The 20,407-nt window shown below is 47.6% G+C and overlaps 3 protein-coding genes across 5 annotated transcripts; 2 read left to right on the forward strand and 1 right to left on the reverse strand.

Moving 5' to 3' along the window:
• The first annotated feature begins 838 nt into the window (after positions 1–838).
• LOC125512389 (uncharacterized) lies at positions 839–15,905 on the forward strand. 2 transcript variants are annotated; one of them, XM_048677481.2, is made up of 7 exons: positions 839–1,020; positions 2,393–4,668; positions 4,811–5,221; positions 13,577–13,625; positions 13,732–13,832; positions 13,941–14,365; positions 14,541–15,905. In XM_048677481.2, the coding sequence occupies exons 2-7, from the start codon at positions 2,466–2,468 to the stop codon at positions 15,171–15,173; spliced, it is 3,822 nt and encodes a 1,273-aa protein (XP_048533438.2). In that variant the 5' UTR covers positions 839–1,020; positions 2,393–2,465; the 3' UTR covers positions 15,174–15,905. The 2 variants fall into 2 exon arrangements, with proteins under 2 accessions (XP_048533438.2, XP_048533439.2); XM_048677482.2 differs by lacking the exon at positions 839–1,020 and adding an exon at positions 1,062–1,261.
• LOC147964838 (uncharacterized) lies at positions 6,705–9,546 on the forward strand. Its single transcript, XM_087527637.1, has one exon. The coding sequence runs from the start codon at positions 7,175–7,177 to the stop codon at positions 9,536–9,538; it is 2,364 nt and encodes a 787-aa protein (XP_087383763.1). The 5' UTR covers positions 6,705–7,174; the 3' UTR covers positions 9,539–9,546.
• Positions 15,667–17,137, reverse strand: LOC125531629 (uncharacterized). 2 transcript variants are annotated; one of them, XM_048695957.2, is made up of 4 exons: positions 16,981–17,137; positions 16,806–16,900; positions 15,999–16,077; positions 15,667–15,904 (listed from the first exon to the last, which is right to left on the reverse strand). In XM_048695957.2, the coding sequence occupies exons 1-4, from the start codon at positions 16,981–16,983 to the stop codon at positions 15,857–15,859; spliced, it is 225 nt and encodes a 74-aa protein (XP_048551914.1). In that variant the 5' UTR covers positions 16,984–17,137; the 3' UTR covers positions 15,667–15,856. The 2 variants fall into 2 exon arrangements, with proteins under 2 accessions (XP_048551914.1, XP_048551913.1); XM_048695956.2 differs by having other exon boundaries at positions 16,806–16,906; positions 16,981–17,110.
• Positions 17,138–20,407: the final 3,270 nt, after the last annotated feature.

Genomic DNA, 20,407 nt, shown 5'->3' on the forward strand with positions numbered 1-20,407 from the left:
TGCCTAGATCAATCCCGCCACCACAGCACCACCTTCATCACGCCCAAAGGACCCCACCACCTCCACCGCAACCTCTGGCCTGCCCCAACAACGTCGGTGGTGTGAACTACCGTCGTCCATTACGTCGGCCGACATCCGGGCCACCACCACCCACATCAAATGGATCTGGGCAGGGAAAAACCCAGTTCCGCCGCCACCGGTGTCCACGGCCGGCCCCCACGCTGCCCTCGCAGCTGTGATGGAGCAGCCCCGCCGAGTGCCCCTTGGGTCGCCGCCCCAGCACTCAGATTCCATGTGCGTGCCGCCCTGCCTCCAGCGTCCGCAAGACCGCGTCATGCACACACTAGCGACGCCTTGCATTCGTGTCGTCGGGCACCTCCTCATCCCGGCTGAGCATCCCCACGCAGCTTTGCTCCAGACTTGAGGGAAGGGAAGGCCCATCGCCGCCGTCGCCGCGCGGGCTTTTCCCGACGGCGCTCGCCGGCTACGGCGGAGGGAGGGGTTGGTGGCGGTGTATGGGGCTGTCGCGGCTAGGGTTTCGCACCCAGGTCGCCCCGCGGGGGAGCGACACGGGGCTGCGACACGATAGCGTATACCTAAAGATTATTCCAAATTACTTTATTAGATTTGACTATACCGATATATCAATCAAACGCCAAAACGTGTCTAGATATATTCGTATTTAGATAAATCTAAGACAAATAATTCGAAACGGAGGTGGCGGTTTATTTGACAACGAAATATGGGCTTGTTGTACATTAGTAACGTGTGAAGGGTCGAAATGAAGGAACATCCCAACTGAAGGGTCGAAATGAAAGAACATCCCGAGGGCCTTTTTAGTACACCAGCACACCGGGCGTTTTCGCTCCGGTGTCCGCCGTCGTATCACTAGTCCACTGTCCCCGGCGACGTGGATTGATCGCTCGCCCTACATCAATCGAGACCGAAATTTTTTCCTGTCTGCCTCCCTCAACATCCCCGGCCGATCTACCGCTGTGCGCCGCCACCCTAGTTCTGGAGGTACGCCGGAGCTCTACCTTGTCCCTCCTCGGCATTAGGTGTTAGCTTTTCTTATCAAAATTGGACTCACAAGCCTGCCACGGTCTACGAGTCGCCTCCAATTCAACTGCTGTAACCCTAGCTCCGTCCCTGTCCTTAAAACCCTAGCTCGCCCTAAACCGTGGCGCCCGCCGCCGCCCCCCATCCTGGGCTGGCGTTGGTCTTCCGAAGCGGCGGAGGCTCAGGAGTGCCCTCGATCTAGGTCAGACCTCACCGACCGGCACGCCGTGCTCACAACTCGCACATCCTACTGCCAACATCAGTTCATTTTCCATTTCGTTTTTTTTGTGGGGGCCCAACCTCCATAGCGCACGATCGAGTTCGAGTCCAGCCCTTCTTATAGAGAAGGGCAGTCCTTATCTGTACAATGCTATACAATGATTGCTTGGCTAATGGGGGGCCATTAGTCGATCTGATGATGGCTACCTATGGTTTATTTACTCTATTTTATTTGGGAGGGGGGACAGAGCTGGGGCCTGATGGTGTGGTTGATGGACCATCGCCATCACCATTACATGGCAACTTGGTCTCGTGGCCGTTGGAGTTGGACGGCGTAGATTAACCTGGTTGAACGGTCAGTCGACACGTGGTGGCGGTCTCCACCGCTCTTTTTGCGATTTATAAGGTTTTATTTATTCAGGCTGTGCATTAGCGAACATTTTGTATTTAATTGTATGGCATGTCTTCACTGTTTTATTTAATGTTTTCAAGTGATGTTTTATCATATTTCGGGTGCTGATTAGTATCTTCACGGTGACGTGACTGTTTTCTAGGTGTTATTAAGTCTCTGGCATGCTAGCATTTCTAGTATTATTGACATCTTCGGTGGGCTTTCCTAGAAAATTTAGTACTAAATTTAGTAAGTACCCCCTCCGTTCTAAAATACTTGTCGTGGTTTTAGTTCGACGACAACTATTTTGGAACGGAGGGAGTACTTTTTTTCCCAAGTGCATGGTTCTGTTTATGTTGATTTATCCTGTAGATCTTCAGAGACTGGAACTTCCATTTCTTTCCTAGTTGAGCCAAAAGAAGATTTCAATCCAATAAGCAAAAACTGAAGGGTGCAATCTGACCCTCTTTGCCCACCACCACGACCACTGCGGGTTACCTTAATAGATTGAAATTTATAACAAAGACACTATTCGAGACATTATTTCAGTACTTAGGTTGCAAATATTCCCATATTATATAGATGCTCGATATGTCCATAAAATCCTTCCTTTTTAATTTTAGCTAACAAACACACTTTTGTTCCATGCGCTTACTTTATTTCTTTGAAAGGATCTGGTCCTGACTTCTCTCTTTTTTTCCCTTGGGATATGCGCTTGTATAGGTTGATCTAAACAGCAAGAGGGCATCACATTGTACCAGAAAGCGCCAAAGAAGGACCGATTGCAACACAAGTGATGGGATGTAATAGTCGAGAAAATAAGGCTGCGCCGGAGCAAAAACTAACTACTTTATCCGGTAAAAAGAAGTGCTTTGCTTGTAAAGAGACATCACACAATTTGGATCAATGCAGGATAAAAGACAAACTGGGTACTGCGGCTCAGCTATTTGGACATTCTACAAGGTTTCCATTCTACATGATTCAGCCTTCAAAGGAAGTTGTCGAAAATGAAAAGTTCTACCATCACTGCCTGCTGATCACATCTAATGCCTATAACTTGGACCCGGCAGCAGTGAAAATTGAACTAAATAAGTTCTGGAAGCTGACTGATGGCTGGTATATAAAGAGAGAAGGTAGACAGAATTTCGTGGCATCCTTCAACTCAGAGGATGACCTACTAAGCTGTTTAAATCCTCCCAATGTAGAAACATTTCTAGATGAAAAGGAGGTGAATTTTACTGTAGCAAGGTGGGATGAAGGTGATGGGGAGAAACTTGACTTGATCAGAGAGTGGCTTTTGGTCTATGGGGTCCCAGGTGCATATAGAAACTGGAAGGAGCTATATCAAGTTGCATCTGCAGTTGGAGTTTTGCTTGAGGTGGATGAGGAAAGTTTGGAAAGCGGAGATAAGGAGCCTATTAGGTTGAGGATAGCGTTGGGAAGTCTTGTTGGTTCTCCTTTCTCTTACCACTTTGTGTTTGGATGGTCATCTAGACCAGTCAAGTTCATGATTGAAGACAAAGCAAGAAGGATAGAAGGGCAATGGAAAGAAGTAGAAGAACGGAAGGTCAGCGTCATGAAGGAATATGCAGATATAAGAGAAGGTATTGAGGTACCTCCAGAAACATTGAATAAAGGAATGGATTTAGAGGGCACTGGAATAGTTTTCGCAGGCAATTATTCTTTGGATTTTGGAAGTTGCTCATGCAAGGAATGTAAAGAAGAACTGAAAACCACAGAACGAAATGGTAACATCATGAAGGAATATGCAGATATAAGAGAAGAAGGTATTGAGGTACCTGCAGAAACACTGAATGAAGGAATGTATTTAGAGGGCACTGGAGTAGATTTCACAGGCAGTTATTCTTTGGATTTCAGAAGTTGCTCAGGCAAGGAATGTAAAGAAGAACTGAAAACCACAGAAGGGAATGGTAGCGTCATGATGGAATATGCAGATATAAGAGAAGAAGGTATTGAGGTACCTGCAGAAACACTGAATGAAGGAATGGATTTAAAGAGCACTGGAGTAGTTTTCGCAGGCAATTATTCTTTGGATTTCGGAAGTTGCCCAGGCAAGGAATGTAAAGAAGAACTGAAAACCACAGAACGGAATGGTAGTGTCATGAAGGAATATGCAGATATAAGAGAAGAAGGTATTGAGGTACCTCTAGAAACACTCAATAAAGGAATGGATTTAGAGGGCACTGGAGTAGATTCCGCAGGCAATTATTCTTTGGATTTTGGAAGTTGCTTAGGCAAGGAATGTAAAGAAGAACCGAAGACTACAGAAACAGTTACATTGCTGGAAGTGGCAAAGTTCATTCCAGAGTTAAGAGCTGATGAAGAGATCGAGGAAAACAGCGGAAGTGCTATGGCAGCCACCACAACAAACTCAAAGAAAGCAGCAGAAGGGGGGCAATCCCCAAGTGAAAGCTCGGCAAGAGGTGATCATATGTCGGGTTTGGAAGATTGTTCTGACAAGAAACATCAAAAGAAACTGATGACCTGCGACATGGCTACATTTCTGCAAGTCTCGAAGTTCACTGAAGAGTTTAAAACTGATGGAGAGATCAAAGAAAACAATGCAAGTGCTATAGTGGGCACCAGAACGAACTCCGAGGGAGCTACAGTAGACATTCCAAAAGCTACAGAAGACATGGCTACATTGCTGCAAGCATCGAAGTTCACTGAAGAGTTAAGAACTGATAGAGAGATCAAAGAAAACAATGCAAGTGCTATACTGGGCACCAGAACAAACTACGAGAGAGCTACAGAAGACATTCCAAAAGCTACAGAAGACATGGCTACATTGCTGCAAGTGTCGAAGTTCACTGAAGAGTTAAGAACTAATGGAGAGATCAAAGAAAACAATGCAAGTGCTATAGTGGATACCAGAACGAACTCGGAGAGAGCTACAGAAGACGTTCCAAAAGCTGAAGGTGGGCAATCCATAAGTGGAAGTTCAACTTCAACAAGCTTGATTGAAGAGGTCTTCAGAGGTCAGTGAAAACTGCACATTTGTGAACTTTGCTGTGCTATATTTATCAAATATGTTTATGATGTATGTTGTGAATTTTCTTGGCACAATAACAATTGGTTGACACTTTGTTTGCTGACATCATTTCTGATCTGCCCATGAAGGTCACAAGCCATCTATAAAAAATGTGTACACAAGAAGAGATCGGAAGCAAAAAAAATCGACAGAAGGTTCCACTTTGTGTGCTAACATCAGTTCTGACAGTGCCCATGAAGGTTTACAGAAGCCACCTATAAAAAATATGTACGAGGGAAGTGATCCCAAGCAAAAAGGATCCACAGGGGGGCAAGTTGCTTCAAAGGAACTGAACAAAGGAATGAACCCAGGGAGCAGCAGTCACGCCACAAGGATTGCAACCTCAACATGCAATATGATGGACTCAGAAAGTTTATTGGAAAAGGAACACGAGAAAGAAATGAAAATGGCAGAAACAGCAGCAAAGACTGTGGGAGCTGAAGGAGCACAATCTATCAAGGGAAGTTCAGTATGCATGCTTAGAGTAACTCAGACAAAAGGTGAGTCAACCATCCTATGTGCATAAAATTGTTACACTTGTATACCTTCAAACCTTTTCTTAACCAAGTCTTTTATCACAAGTTAGAAGGAAAACATCCAATTAGCATTTGACCACCAGTCTTTATAGAAAATGAAAAGCAAACTGATTTTCAATTTTTGAGTGGCACAATTGGGAATATAAGAAAAGGGGTGTACACCAAAACATGGACTGTAGAGAGTGTGCAAGATGACAGCCTTAGAGCATGTCTAGTAGAGCCCTCAAACCCTTAAATCTGGTTTTAGTTTTAAGGGTTGAGAATTGGCCATTTTTGACACTTTTAAGGGTTGAAAAACAGGGGCAAAGACTAGAACCCTCAAACCCAACCCTTATAACGGAATATCCAACCCTTATAACAGAATATTCCGTTATAGGGGTTGGGTTTGAGGGTTCTAGTCTTTGCCCCAACCCGAACCCTTAAAACTGTCATTTGACATATCACAATTTTCACTAGAAAAACACAATCAACCTTCAAACAAACACGGAAATGAAGATCATTGATGCATGGTTTAATAGTTTACATCACACAATCATCATCTTCCCCCTCTCATCGGCACCATCACCAAAAAGTTGCACCTGGCGCCATCTCCTAGACCACTTCCACGTCCATCAAGCACCTCCATTGTCGCCGGTGGTGGAGTCCTCCACACCGCCATCGCCACCACCACTCATCGGAGTGTACCTCGAAGAGTAGAGGACGCACCACGGAATATCCTCTTCCTCTCCGCGATGTCCTGCTTGTACTCCTTCCACCACATCAATTGGTCTTCATCCATGTCCTTCTTGGACATCATCATGTGCTCCTTCTCTTCCACCATGAGTTCTTTCCATGCCTTTGCTTCTTTGACCTTGATCATCCTCTCCTCCAAGTCGGCCTTGCGCTTGGCATCTTCACGCCTTGCTTCAACTTGTGGAAGCTTCACCTCTTTCTTCTTCTCGTTGATAAGAAGCTTTGTCTCCAATCTCTCCATTGTCAATGCCTCCCTTGACTTCATCATATGTTCTATCTTCTCCCTTATGCTTGACGCCTCTCCTTCCATCTTCTTCCTTAGCTTATCCTTCTTGTTTCCAGCGGGCTTGTGCTCGTTCCTTCCCTCCTCTTCACTATCATCCATCCTAACCATTGCCGACTTCTTGGGTGCGGTCTCTTGATCCCTCAACTTCCACTTGTCATAAGTTTGAAGAATTTTCCAAACATGTTTAAATGGGAATGCTTTGCCCTTGGAAGCGGCCATCTCCTTGTACCTCAAGTCAGCAATTGCCTCCTACAAACCCACCAATAGCATAGTAAACGTTGTTAGAGTTATAATATAAGTCATGTACCCCTTTGTATTTATCCTGTTGTATAAGGGGTTTCCTGCATATGTTCCACACCTGTACATGTATATATATATATATATATCGGCCTATGGCCTCATGGGAATACAAGTTGCATATTCCTAACATGGTATTAGAGCTTTAGGTTTTTTTTCCGCACGCGCAACTCGTGCTCAGATCCTGTTCATCCGCCGCCGCCGCCGTCCTCTCCCCGCCGACCACCAAGCCCAATCCCAAGCCCTCCCGCTCCTCCAAGCGCTCCCGCCCCTCGGACTCGGCGCCCGCCAAGCGCGCCCGCTCGCGGCCCCCGGATCCGGACCCCGCCGCCGCGGGATCCTCCTCCCCCCGCCGGCGTTGGCGCCCACGCGGATGTGCCGGCTGACGCCCCGTTCTCTGCCATCGCAAACGTGGACGACTTCGTGCTTCGGTCCGGCGTGCGCGTGGGGCTGAAGCGCGAGTTCGCCTTCGCCATCGCCTCCCAGGCCGCCCTCGCCCCCTCCCTCGGCCGCACCCGCTCCTCCCGTTCTGTGCTGGCGCTGTTTTCCTCCAGGCTGGTGTCGCTCGGCTGAAGCTTTGCTTCGTTCTACTGCAAAAAAAAATGTCTGCTGCATCGGGCTATGTTGCTGTCCCTCGCTGTCCGGTGATCTTTGATGGTACTAACTACACCGAGTTTACTGGCTTCATGCGCATTCACATGCGTGGCATCCGTCTCTGGGGTGTTCTTTCTGGCGAGGTCTGCTGTCCGCCACGTCTAGTTCCTCCGGTGGCCCCTACTCCGCCAACTCCATCGGTTCTTCCTACGGATGCTAATCAGGCCGCCAAGGATGCGGCCAAGGTTGCTGATGAGGCTGCTGATCGTGCTTATGATGAGAGGGTTTTGGCTTATGAGGAGGCTCTTCAGACGTATCATGCTGCTCTGTCTGTTTACACCCAGTGGCTTGATGATGATGCTCGTGCTGCAGCTGTTCTCACTGCTAGTGTTCTGCCTCAGTTTGCTTCTGAATTTCTGGGTCTTTCTACTGTCTTTGAGATGTGGACCCGTCTTCGTGAGCGCTATCAGCCCTCTGGTGATGCCTTATACCTCTCTGTGATCCATCAGGAGCATGCTCTTCAGCAGGGTGACTCTACTGTTGATGACTTCTATGCACAGAGTTCTGCTATCTGGCGCCAGCTTGATTCTCTCCGTAGTGCTGGGTGTCGTACCTGCCCCTGTTGCCAGGCTGTCCAGGCCAATTTGGAGTTTCATCGCGTCTATGAGTTCTTGTCTCGGCTCCGTAAGGAGTTTGAGCCCCGGCGTGCTCAGTTGTTTGCTCGTGGCCGTATTTCTCTCATGGAGGCGCTTTCTGAGATTCGTGCTGAGGAGACTCGCTTACGTGGTGCTGGTTTGCTGGAGGTTCCCTCTGTCCTCGCTACTCGTGCTCCTACGCCACTTGCTCCACCGACCCCTTCTCGCTCGAGTGCTCCGCCGCTCTTGCCCACTCCTTCTGGAGGCTCAGGTCGCCCCCGTCCACATTGCGCCTATTGCAACAATGATGGTCATCTTGAGTCTCAGTGCTACACGAAGAAGAAACACCTGCGCAAGGCTCGATCATCATCTTCAGGGACTTCGTCATCTACCTCGACAGCTTCAGCCATTGCTTTGACTGAGCAGGATATTCTGAGACTTAAGCGTCTGCTCGCGGCTTTAGGTTCTTCCTCGACGGGTACTGCCGGTTCTGTGACTGATGCTTCCCGCACTGAGCGATCACCCTCTACACAGTCAGGTACATCCCCATGGGTTCTGGACTCTGGAGCTTCTTTTCATATGTCTTCTCATTCTTCCACTTTGTCCTCTCTTCGATCACTGGATTCTCCTATTCATGTCTTCACTGCTGATGGTACCCCACTTTCTGTTGCTAGTAGAGGCAATCTTACTACTACTCCTTATTCTGTTCCTGATGTTGCTCATGTTCCTCGACTTACCATGAATTTATTTTCTGCTGGTCAACTTACGGATTCTGGTTGTCGCGTCATCCTTGACGTTGACTCTTGTTCTGTCCAGGACCGTCACACGCACACTCTGGTTGGGGCTGGCCCTCGCCGCCGTGATTCTCAGGGTCTTTGGGAGTTGGACTGGCTTCATGTTCCTTCTGCTGCCACCACCATCGCCAGTTCTTCCGCTTCTGTCGCCTCCGTCACTGGTTCCTTCCAGCAGTGGCATCATCGACTTGGTCATCTGTGTGGTTCTCGGTTGTCTTCTTTAGTTCGTCGAGGCCTTCTGGGGTCTGTCTCAGGAGATGTCTCTTTAGAGTGTCAGGGTTGTCGTCTTGGCAAGCAGATTCAGTTACCATATTCACATAGTGAGTCAGTGTCTAAGCGTCCTTTCGATTTAGTCCATTCTGATGTATGGGGTTCGGCCCCTTTCGCTTCGAAAGGTGGTCATAAATACTATATTATTTTCATAGATGATTTCTCTCGTTACACATGGCTTTATTTCATGACTTCTCGTTCTGAGGTGTTGTCTATTTATAAGCGTTTTGCTGCCATGGTTCATACTCAGTTCTCTTCACCCATTCGTGTTTTTCGTGCTGACTCCGCTGACGAGTATATCTCTAAGATGTTGCGTGGTGTTCTTGCTGAGCACGGGACTCACTCTCAATTCTCTTGTCCTGGTGCTCATGCTCAGAATGGTGTGGCTGAGCGAAAGCATCGACATCTTCTTGAGACGGCTCGTGCATTGATGATTGCTGCCTCTTTCCCGCCTCATTTTTGGGCTGAGGCCGTCTCCACATCCACCTATCTTATCAATATACAGCCTTCCGCTGCTCTACAGGGTGGTGTTCCTTTCGAGCGACTTTTTGATCGTTCTCCCGATTATTCGATGCTTCGCTTGTTTGGTTGTGTTTGCTATGTTCTTCTTGCCCCTCGCGAACGCACCAAACTGACCGCTCAGTCTGTTGAGTGTCTTCTTAGGCTACAGTGATGAGCATAAGGGCTATCGTTGTTGGGATCCTATTGGTCGTCGGATGCGTATCTCTCGAGATGTGACTTTTGAAGAGTCTCGTCCCTTCTACCCACGCCCATCTTCCTCGACTTTTTCAGTACAGGATATCTCTTTCCTCACTTTTCCTGACTCACCTATCACCCCCGCCGAGACTGTACCTCTCCATTCCACTTCCTCTCCTTCTCCACATCTAGTTGATTTGCAGCCACCATCCTCCCCGGTCTCCTCGCCTAGCATGTCACCGGGTTCTCCACCTTCATCTCCGGTGACTTCCTCCCCGGTCTCCTCTCCCAGCCTGTCACCGGATTCTACACCTTCATCTCCGGTGACTTCTTCGTCGCCACCCCCTGATTCTACCTTGCCGATTCCTCCTTCTATTATTCCATCTTTTCCTCAGCATTACACTCGTCGTCCACGACCAGTCGATGCCTCTGTGGATGGGTCGTCATCTTCCTCTCAGCCTACTTATGGCTTGCGTTCTCGTCCTCGTCCGCCTGTTGATCGCTTTGGATTTCCCACCGCTGGTGCTGCTGTTCTTGAGCCGACTTCTTATCGTCAGGCTGTTGTTCATCCTGAATGGCAGTTTGCGATGGCAGAGGAGATTGTTGCTCTTGAACGCACTGGTACCTGGGATCTTGTTTCTCTTCCTCCTGGAGTCCGTCCGATCACTTGTAAGTGGGTCTACAAGGTTAAGACTCGCTCCGATGGTTCTCTTGAGCGTCACAAAGCTCGTCTTGTGGCTCGTGGTTTTCAGCAGGAGCATGGTCGTGATTATGACGAGACTTTTGCTCCTGTGGCTCATATGACCACTGTTCGTACACTTATTGCCGTTGCCTCTGCACACCACTGGTCTATATCTCAGCTTGATGTTAAGAATGCCTTTCTTAATGGTGAGCTGCGTGAGGAGGTGTACATGCAGCCACCACCTGGGTATTCTGTTCCTGATGGCATGGTATGTCGTCTTCGTCGCTCTCTCTATGGCCTTAAGCAAGCCCCCCGCGCCTGGTTTGAGCGTTTTGCCTCTGTGATCACTGCTGCTGGTTTTTTCGCAAGTGCTCATGATCCAGCATTGTTTATTCACCTTTCTCCTCGTGGTCGGACTCTTCTTCTTCTTTATGTTGATGACATGATCATCACGGGGGATGACCCCGAGTATATTGCCTTTGTAAAGGCCCGTCTTAGTGAGCAGTTTCTTATGTCTGATCTTGGACCTCTTCGCTACTTTCTTGGGATTGAAGTCTCTTCTACCTCTGATGGCTTTTTTATATCCCAGGAAAAGTATATCCAGGATCTTCTTGCTCGTGCTGCTCTTACTGACGAGCGCGTTGTTGAGACTTCTATGGAGCTCAATGTTCACCTCCGTGCTACTGATGGTGATCCTCTCCCTGACCCGACGCGTTATCGTCATCTTGTTGGCAGTCTTGTCTATCTAGCTGTCACTCGTCCGGACATCTCTTATCCGGTTCATATTCTGAGTCAGTTTGTCTCTGCCCCCACCTCGGTTCACTATAGTCATCTCCTTCGTGTTCTTCGATATCTTCGAGGCACGCTCTCTCACCGTCTATACTTTCCTTGCTCCAGTTCTTTACAGCTCCAGGCCTATTCGGATGCTACGTGGGCTAGTGATCCTTCCGATCGCCGTTCACTTTCTGCTTACTGTGTTTTTCTTGGTGGTTCTCTCATTGCCTGGAAGACGAAGAAACAGCTTGCAGTTTCCCGTTCGAGTGCCGAGGCTGAGTTGCGAGCAATGGCTCTTTTGACAGCAGAGGTGACTTGGTTACGGTGGTTACTTCAGGATTTTGGTGTTTCTGTCACTACACCGACTCTGCTTTTATCTGACAGTACAGGTGCTATCAGCATTGCACGCGATCCTGTGAAGCATGAGCTCACCAAGCATATTGGTGTTGATGCTTTCTATGTGCGCGCTGCTGTGCAGGATCAGGTTATTGCTCTTCAGTATGTGCCTTCCGAGTTACAGTTGGCGGATTTCCTGACGAAGGCTCAGACTAGAGCACAGCATGGCTTTTATCTCTCCAAACTCAGTGTTGTTCATCCACCATGAGTTTGAGGGGGGGTGTTAGAGTTATAATATAAGTCATGTACCCCTTTGTATTTATCCCGTTGTATAAGGGGTTTCCTGCATATGTTCCACACCTGTACATGTATATATATATCGGCCTATGGCCTCATGGGAATACAAGTTGCATATTCCTAACAAACATATATGTACTCACATAACAATAGCATAAAAAATCAAAATAAATGTGAACAACATATATGTACTCACATAGTCACTCTCCACGGTTCCACTAGGCGATGCATCCTTCACTTGGTCCATTGCCGCACTCCAACGAGCACAATGGGGCTTCATCAACTCCCACCGGCCTTGAAGCGACCGGCAACTACGAGGGATGTACCCACCGGTCTCCGGCTTGATCTTGCAATAGAAGTCCTTTATGCGTTGCCAATAGCGTTTACCTGATTGATCGGTACAGGTGCTTGCATCCAACCCCACATGTGCCCAAGCACGAACCAAGAGAATATCTTCGTCCTCGCTATAGTTTGTCGAGCGCACGGTGGGTTTTGCAACGGCGGCGAACGCCTCCTCTATCTCGGTCACCTCCTCCTCATCTTCCCCTTCCTCCTCATCACCCTCTTCCTGCAAGTCATCACCAAACCCCAGGGGTTCGAGAGAAGGAGCCCCGATGTCCACCTCCGCTTCTTCGAGAAGCCCCATGAATGACATTGGCGGGGCAGGCATTCCGTCGAGCACCTCGTGCACGACGGGCGGAGGTGCGGGGGCCGGGGCGGCCGTCGGCTTCTTCCTGGAGGTGGCCTTCTTCACCTTCGGCGCCGCTGCCCCCTTCGGCCCAAGGGAGGGCTTCTTCCTCACCTTCGGCGTCGCTGCGGCCGGGGCGACGGCCGGGGCGAGCTGGGGGAGGATGACGTGCTGGCCAGCACGCCGCCTCTTCGCGCCGACGGCCACAACCGACGGCACCTCCGGCGCGGGCGGAGGGAGCGAGGACGGGGCCGGCGCAGGCGTCGCCGAGGCCGAGGCCAGGGGCGGGGCGACGGGCGGAGGGAGGGAGGACGCGGGCGGGGTGGCCGGGGCGACGGAGGAGTCCGGCGGCGCCTCCATGGCTCGCCGCGGTGGCGACGGGATCGACGAGGCGTTCGACGGGAGGGAGCGCGCGAGGGGAAATTTCCCTCCCGCGCAACGACCGGTGGAGTGCAGGTTGGAGGTGGGTTTCCCTCTCCAATCCTCACTTTTACAGATTGGGAGGGCAACCCCAGATCCAATCCGTAATTTTTTTTAAGGGTTTAGGGGTTCTATTATTTGCCGTTTTTTCGTTTCAACCCGTAAAAAAATGGTTATTTCTGTTTATTTGAGGGTTTAAGGGCTCTACTAGACATGCTCTTACCAATTGTGGTGGGGCATGCATTTACATGAACATAAGGTAAACATCTTACATTACTGCTTTACAAACAAGCTTACATAGGATAAGAATATGAACTTGAACAAAAGAAGGTTAAAACAGATGAAATACAAAAACTACTAGGGAGATGTGAGATGAGTTATGTGAAAAACAGTAACTGCTCTACTAATTTGTGGAGGGAACATTACCCTGATGGACAAAATACCCGTTTAGAAACTAGAAGAGTTTGATTATTGAATACTTCGTTTTATTGTCTTCAACCATTTTATATACTCCCTCTGTAAAGAAATATAAGAGCGTTTAAATCACTACTTTAGTGATCTAAACACTCTTATATTTCTTTACGGAGCGAGTACTGCTTAATTTCTGATCCAGTGCATTGATGCTTTTCGAAAACATTGGTTTTGGTATGGTTGTGTGTAAAAAGTAAAATAGGAGCTTAGTTCCAAACCCTTTTGCTGTAAAAGTTCGGCAATGTTTCTGATGGAACAGGGGAAACATCCCTGCTTTATTGAAGTTTGAGTTAGAAAATATTTTAATAATATGTACTTTGTTTGCACTGTTTCTGGAACGACACCAGAAGGAGCTTGGTTTGATGGAAAGCAGCCTGTTTCTAAGATGACTACGCGGTATGTGATCTGATATTTTACTTCTGTCTGTTTGTTTCTCTTTCTTGCCTTACTGTTTCATTTATATTTATGGATATTTGATTACTTCCAACATGACATGGTATAGGCTAACTCAATTTTACGAGTTCAACACATACAATGAAATCTATGACAGTTTTGTTGAGATGGGTCTTCAAGAAAATCTGCTGAAAGGAATATATGCATATGGTAATTCTTGGTTTATCTGTTACTATGTTGAGATGCTTATTTGCGTATACAATTATTTCTTGACTCGACATGTATTGTAGTGAAGTCTTAATGAGATTTTGTTTGAAGGCCTGGAGAAGCCTTCTTTAGTCCATCAACGAGGAATTGTCCCATTGTGCAAGGGTCTGGATGTTATCCAGCAGTCACTGTCTGGAACAACTGTGACACTTGCCTGTGGAGTTCTCCAGCGACTCGATTATGGATCCACTGAATGCCAAGCTTTGGTTCTTGTACCAACGCGTGACTTGGCACAGGAGACCGAGAAAGTTATTGGAGCACTTGGTCAGTGGCTAGGTGTCAAAGCTCATGCTTGTCTTGGAGGGACTAGTGTTCGTGAGCACAAGCAAATTTTGTCCAGCAGCACCCAGGTTATTGTCGCTACTCCTAGCCGCGCTCTGGACATGCTGAGAACACGAGTGCTCTGTCCAGATAACGTCAGAATGTTTGTCTTGGATGAAGCAGATGAAATACTCGCAGGAGGTTTGAAGAACCAGGTTGGTTTTGCATCATCATACCAGCTCCGTTGTATAGTGATTACAATGGTTGCAAAACTTCCCTCGTAGTGCTTGTTCTATTTAATTTGAAACGATAAAAATAGATCTTGTTAATCTCATGCAATTCTTTGTGGCGTCTATTTTCGTAACATGTGACCATTCATCTTTCTTGCAGATCTATGATATTATCCAGCTTCTCCCAGCCAAAATCCAGTTTGCTGTATTCTCTACCACCATGTCCAATGAAGCTCTCGAACTTTGCCGGAAGTGCATGAATAAGCCTATGAAGGTCATAGTGCCGAAAGATGAAGAATTGGAGGGTTTTAGTGTTAAGCAGTTCCATGTTAAAGCTGAGGACGAAGAGTTGAAGTTTGAGAAATTATGTGATCTTTTTGACACCATGGCGGTCACGCAAAACATCATCTTTGTCAACGCACGTCGGAAGGTTGAGTCACTGGCCGAAAAGATCAGTGGCAGGGGGTACACCGTCTCGGCAAGCCATGGTGGTATGGACCAGCACGCCAGAGATGTTGCCGTCCAGGATCTCCGGTCGGGATCATCCCGTGTCCTCGTCACCACCGACCTTCGTGGCGCCGACGCATTGCAGGTCCCTGTTGTCATCAACTATGATCTGCCAACACAACCAGTACAATACCTTCGTCATGTTCGACGAAGTGGACAGCCTGGAGGGATTGGTGTCGCAATCAGCTTCGTTGCTCGTGCTGATGAGCGTGTCCTGTCTGACATCCAAAGGTTCTGCAATACTCAGTTGGCAGAGTTACCCTCTGACGTCGCTGACCTCCTGTGAGCAATTCCGTAGTTGGATATGGTGCACAGATGGCTATCTAGACTTCTTTTTTTTTTCTATCGTTGGCCTGGAGAGCTGCGCGACAGCTCCATTCTGTTGAATTGTGGGAATCGTCTTGTGGGATTGAAACTTTTCGAGTTCTCCGGTATTATGTCATGGTGGTTTGAAACTGAATTGAATGTGGTGCAAATAGTTGTTTGAAATGTTTTGTTGGTTCATCTGTTGTTTACTATTGTTATATTGTGTTGGTGCACATATGCTGCTAGTGAGCAACGTTATGCACACAGGTTACAGAATCCTTTAAACCAGAACAAATAATGCAGGTCATGCTTGGATTGAACTTTGGACCAGATTACATATAGCAAGGTTTGGGTGTGAATGTGTAGGTCACCTATAATATCAAAGAATGTTCTTCCACTGAATGAATCTGGTGTTAGTACTAGTACGAAAACGATAAAAGTTAACTTGCTTCAGTTTGCAGGCAATAACTACAGGCACTTCAATCTTTCTGTTCTGTATTTGTATTATAATAGTAATATGTCATGTAACATGAGAAGTGAGGGTTAACTGAAATAAACTTCTAAACACAAGACTACATGTAAACACGAATTTTCAATCTTTGATGTCCTTTCCCCTAGAGAAATTCTTGGATGTCCATGTAGGTATAGGCTGCAAGTCCCTTGTCAGACATAAACACCACTTGCGAGGAGAACGAAAAGAGATCCAAAACCCTGTGGAACAAACAAAGCAAATTTCATAAATATGTCAACCAGCTCTGATTCCACATACGAACTGATGAAACAATCAGCATTTTAGTGGGCTCACCAGAAAAACGGAAGCAACAGCTGCGGTGGTGAGCTCCTTGGCTAAGCTTCGGCTGCGCGTGGATATGGTCGCTTCATAACTGGCATATAGAGAGATCAAAGAATCAACAAAATGGTGGGTAGTCTTTTGTCAACGGACTATTCTATAAGTATATATCTATGAATGGTCCTGTGTAATTCAACATGAACAAAGAACGAAGTTGCTTCGCCTCACAACCAAGGAACTGCAAACATATACTCCCTCAGTTCCACAATACATGTCTTCCATTTATCAAAATATAGATGTATCTAGACATATTTTAGTATATAAATACATCCATTTTTGGACAAATGAAAGTCAAGTATTTTGGAACGGAGGGAGTACACGATAACCCACTCGCAAATTGAGTTGTGAAACGTCCGTAAAAAGAGAGAATCGGAGGTTAGAGTTAGCCGGTACACAAATTTTCCCTGAGGTCCAATAGCAAATTGTCCCTAGTAGGCGCGAGCACGGCAAGCACATGTACCAAACAACAGTGAATTGATGCATCTGCACTGAACACTAACTGTGCAACTTACAGAATGCAAGTGCCAATGTATAGTTGTGTTACTAGTGCCCCTGTAATATGTTCGTGTTTTCTACTCCTACATCCGATAGTACTACATCCTACAGGTTATCACAGCACACAGCCAATAAGCGGCTCTACTTGCAGGTCGAGAACCAATCGCCACTGGGTCACTGCACAATTCAGATCCAAGTACCCAAATCAAGCACGAGCGGAGCGGAGGGGAGAAGAATAGGAGAGGTAGGGGTTGGTTGCTCACGTACATGAAGAAGGAGGCGGTGAGCATGAGGCCGACGGCGACCGTGAGGACGGCCAGAGCGGGGTACCAGGCCACCGGCAGCGGGCTCGAGATCGACGCCTGCATCTCGCCAACGGTATCTCCCGAGTCAGGGGGGCGGAAGCAAAACCCTAGAAGAGATTTGAGGCGGGGAAGCTTACCATTCCGGATCTGAAGTCTGAACCTTGTGATCTCCTCTCCTCGCGAAGCGGGGTCCCTGTCCTCAGGTCAGGTACACTTTGAGTGGCCGGTGTGCAATTGCAAACGCATGTGCCGGCTCGCTCCCGGGGCTGTCCATGGTTAAGCACCGCTACGTCTTAATTTTTCTTTCTCACAAATGAAAGAATACCCAGACACTTGTATTCGTATACACGCACAAGTAACTTACATTTATGAGCACCATTGAGAAAAGCAGCAAATTTTCTGACTAAGAGTAGTCGGGCACTCCAAACCCGCCTCAAATGTCCCGACGGACAGCCTGGCCAATGACCGCTAAAAAAAAACATTTCAGACGGGCTTCTCAAACCGGCCTCAAACTCATGAGCTGACCAAAACCCCTCATATCTAGCTCAAATATGAGGCGATATGGGGAGATCTAGGCACGACCGGTCATCCGTCGGACTAACGATGGAGTCTCACACGAAAACACTCTGAAACTCGATGGTCCGAAACTCGTCTCCTCCGTCGGACAGATGGCACCGTGTGGCGCCGCTCTAGCAGGCCACATAGTGCCCTAACTCGGCTATTTAAGCCGTGTCACCGGCACTGAAACCCTATCCGTCCACATTTCCTCCTCCCCTCCCCCCGTCCCGTCCGCCGCCACCGCCGCCACTTTCCAATCGTCGTCCGCCACCACTAGTAGCCATGCCCCCATGCCTCCGGATAAGGAGCTACCCATATCTAACGTCAGAGCTCCGGCTGCAGCTCCTTGAGCATATTCGGGCAAGGTGTGAAGCCCGGATCGCCGCAGGGCTACCTCCGGACGCGATGGATCCAAAGGAGGACTTGGAGGAGGAGGAGGAGGAGGTGGTGGAGGAGGACGAGCAGCAGCAGCAGGAGGAGGAGGAGGTGGTGGAGGAGGACGAGCAGCAGCAGGAGGAGGAGGAGGATGTGGGGGACGCGGAGCAACAGGTGATCCTCGATTCCCTCCTGTCGAAATCAGAGGCGGAGGCCAATCGCCGTCGTCTGCATGAGGCGGAGGCAGAGAACCCCGTGGAAGTCGATGACATGGTTGCGTATATGGATGAGGAGGAGGCCTCCTACGCGCCCATCTACCCGGTGCCCGGCATCGAGGTCATGGACATCTCTGACAACGAGCGGTAGTTAGGATAACGTGATGTGCGTAGTACGTAGAATTTCTTTTGCACGGTTTGTATGCATCTGGGGATGAAATATGAGAGTCGAATGCATAGCACAAAGTATGAGGTGTGATTGGTTAGTGCCTGCGGACGCGTCCAATCGCGTCCGCGGGCGTTTGAGAGACCGGATTTCTCAAGTTCAGCCGTAGATGCTCTAACGAAGTTGTAAACTTGAGAAATTCGAATAACACGAACACACATTTAAAAAAAATCAGCATCTTCCTAAATTAAAGTTTATGATTACAAGCAGATGAACCGCCTCGGGGGGGGGGGGGGGGGGGGGTAGGCATACATGCAGTCTCTTGATGAGAGTGTGTTTCTCGATTGGCCTTCAAAGATTATCTCTACACTCACAAAAAAGAGCAACTTCTCTGATCTCACTTGTGATATGGGCATAAGCGCCCTTAATTCCTTTCTTTGGAAATCTAACTGCTCCTTGACAATCACTGGCTACCAAAATCTTTTGAGCGACAATCTCCACACTGAGGCATAGAGCTTCTTTACAAGCTAGGACTTCAAGCATTTTTGGCTTTGTCTACCCCTCAAAAACAGGTGTTAAGGCTCCTTTATAGGCTCCATTGCTATCTCTCACAGCATCGGCTACTGAATTGGTTCTTCGGCTCTTCCCCACTGCGGCATCGACCTTAGTTTTGATCACTCCCATCAATGGGGTAGTCTAGTTTTCCTCGACCACCGTTGGTGTAGAAAGCTTTCTTCCCTGCTATTATGTTCTACCAGTTCCATGTTATTTATGTAGCTCTGGACAAATGGGTGAACCGACAAAGGGTGCTGGTAGATCTCTTCATGTAAAGCTTTACATCTTGCAAACAATATGGACCACAAGGTAACGAAGCATGTCACGTGTTCCTCTAGTCTCAAGGTATCAATCATGGTATTGATGAAGTCGCGTGGGGACTGCTTAGCCGACATACTTATGTGCTCCACTAGACACTCATCTACCAACTCCCACACACACTATGCAACATTGCGAACGATTAGAGAGTGCATCCAAGAGTCCTCCCCGTACAATGTGCGCCTGTTATCTGGGCCCATATTCGAGTGACATCGTACGTTCGTCGTTGGCAATGAGCTCTTTGCTAATCCCCAAAGAGAAGGCTTGATCTTTTCTGGTACCTTATCTTTGCTTGTTGGGCATATGAGTCGAGCCAGAGGCCCTCCGTTCAAGCCATGCCTCCCACTGATCCCTAGATCCCACCAGATGTGATATGTTGTGCAAACTAAGAAATTCCTTCACAATCAAAGTGACAGGCCCAAAAGCCCATCTAGTCTCTTATGCTTATCGAAATGTTGCGAATAATACCAACATCATTAGGAAGAAAGAAATGGTTCAGCTTTACTTCGTCCCAGTCCGAACGCTCCTCTTTAAAAAAACTCGCCAACAAACGAAGGGTGTGTCCTCATGGACACAAACATTCAGACGTAGCGAGTCGTTCCTCGGGATCCACTTGGGCTTCCATGCATTTGTGGTAAGTTCATCGTCAATTTGTCAATCCCCTCATGTATTAACCTCCATACTTGAGAAGGGTTGATACTCGTGACCAGGAGCAGGGGCACGTGCCAAGAAAGATTTGTTACTTTCCCTATGGTTTTCGAACGTTTTCAATAAAACCTTCTCGTAGAAGTATTTTCACAAAGTTTTCGGTAATATTAGGAGATGCTATTCAAACCCTTCCTTTTATTAAGATTCGAATTCTTATTCTTATTATTATCTAATTATTCTTTTTTTTTCGCTTCTAGCAAGATTGCTCTAATGGTTGCTTATTGTCATGTGACTTGGCTATAATTGTGGGCTTTGTTTTTCCATGAAAAATGTTCCTGTTGACTTGGAATGGACAAGTGGAATTGATAATTAACACTTGGCTTTTGGGTTTAGCTAAATTTAAAGTTGGGTTCTTTTAAATTGGTGAATTTCTATACTTGAGCTAGTGCTAACCATTTTCCCTTTGTTGTGTTGTTGTTAGATTTGTGAACTAATGCCTCTACTATTGGGTTGGATATTGGATTAGGTTATGGACCTTTACTTGCATTTTTACATATGCCTTTGGTTAACTTGATCAGCTACTCCTCCTGCTAGATTATCACATAGGTTCTGATCATCTACTGTGCATATGGTCATTTCCACTATTCATTTGGTCACTTCCTTTGTTCCTATAGTTGGTTGTTGCTACTCAACCCTTTGGAAATTTCTCTGATTCGGGGATCTAGCCTA

This window comes from Triticum urartu, chromosome 6A, assembly GCF_056163025.1.
Source record: "Triticum urartu cultivar PI428250 chromosome 6A, HENAU_Tu73, whole genome shotgun sequence".
Classification (NCBI taxonomy): domain Eukaryota; kingdom Viridiplantae; phylum Streptophyta; class Magnoliopsida; order Poales; family Poaceae; genus Triticum; species Triticum urartu.

What these genes read in the sequence shown, in the direction of transcription:
- LOC125512389 (XM_048677481.2), top strand. Translation starts at nt 2,466, where the DNA reads ATGGGATGTAATAGTCGAGAAAATAAGGCTGCGCCGGAGCAAAAACTA. An exon ending in GTTTCTAAGATGACTACGCG is followed by an intron (nt 13,626 to 13,731) that starts GTATGTGATCTG and finishes GACATGGTATAG; the next exon opens with GCTAACTCAATTTTACGAGT. An exon ending in CAGGAGGTTTGAAGAACCAG is followed by an intron (nt 14,366 to 14,540) that starts GTTGGTTTTGCA and finishes TCTTTCTTGCAG; the next exon opens with ATCTATGATATTATCCAGCT.
- LOC147964838 (XM_087527637.1), top strand. Translation starts at nt 7,175, where the DNA reads ATGTCTGCTGCATCGGGCTATGTTGCTGTCCCTCGCTGTCCGGTGATC.
- LOC125531629 (XM_048695956.2), bottom strand. An exon ending in CTCACCGCCTCCTTCTTCAT is followed by an intron (nt 16,078 to 16,805) that starts GTACGTGAGCAA and finishes TCTATATGCCAG; the next exon opens with TTATGAAGCGACCATATCCA. An exon ending in CTGTTGCTTCCGTTTTTCTG is followed by an intron (nt 15,905 to 15,998) that starts GTGAGCCCACTA and finishes TTTGTTCCACAG; the next exon opens with GGTTTTGGATCTCTTTTCGT.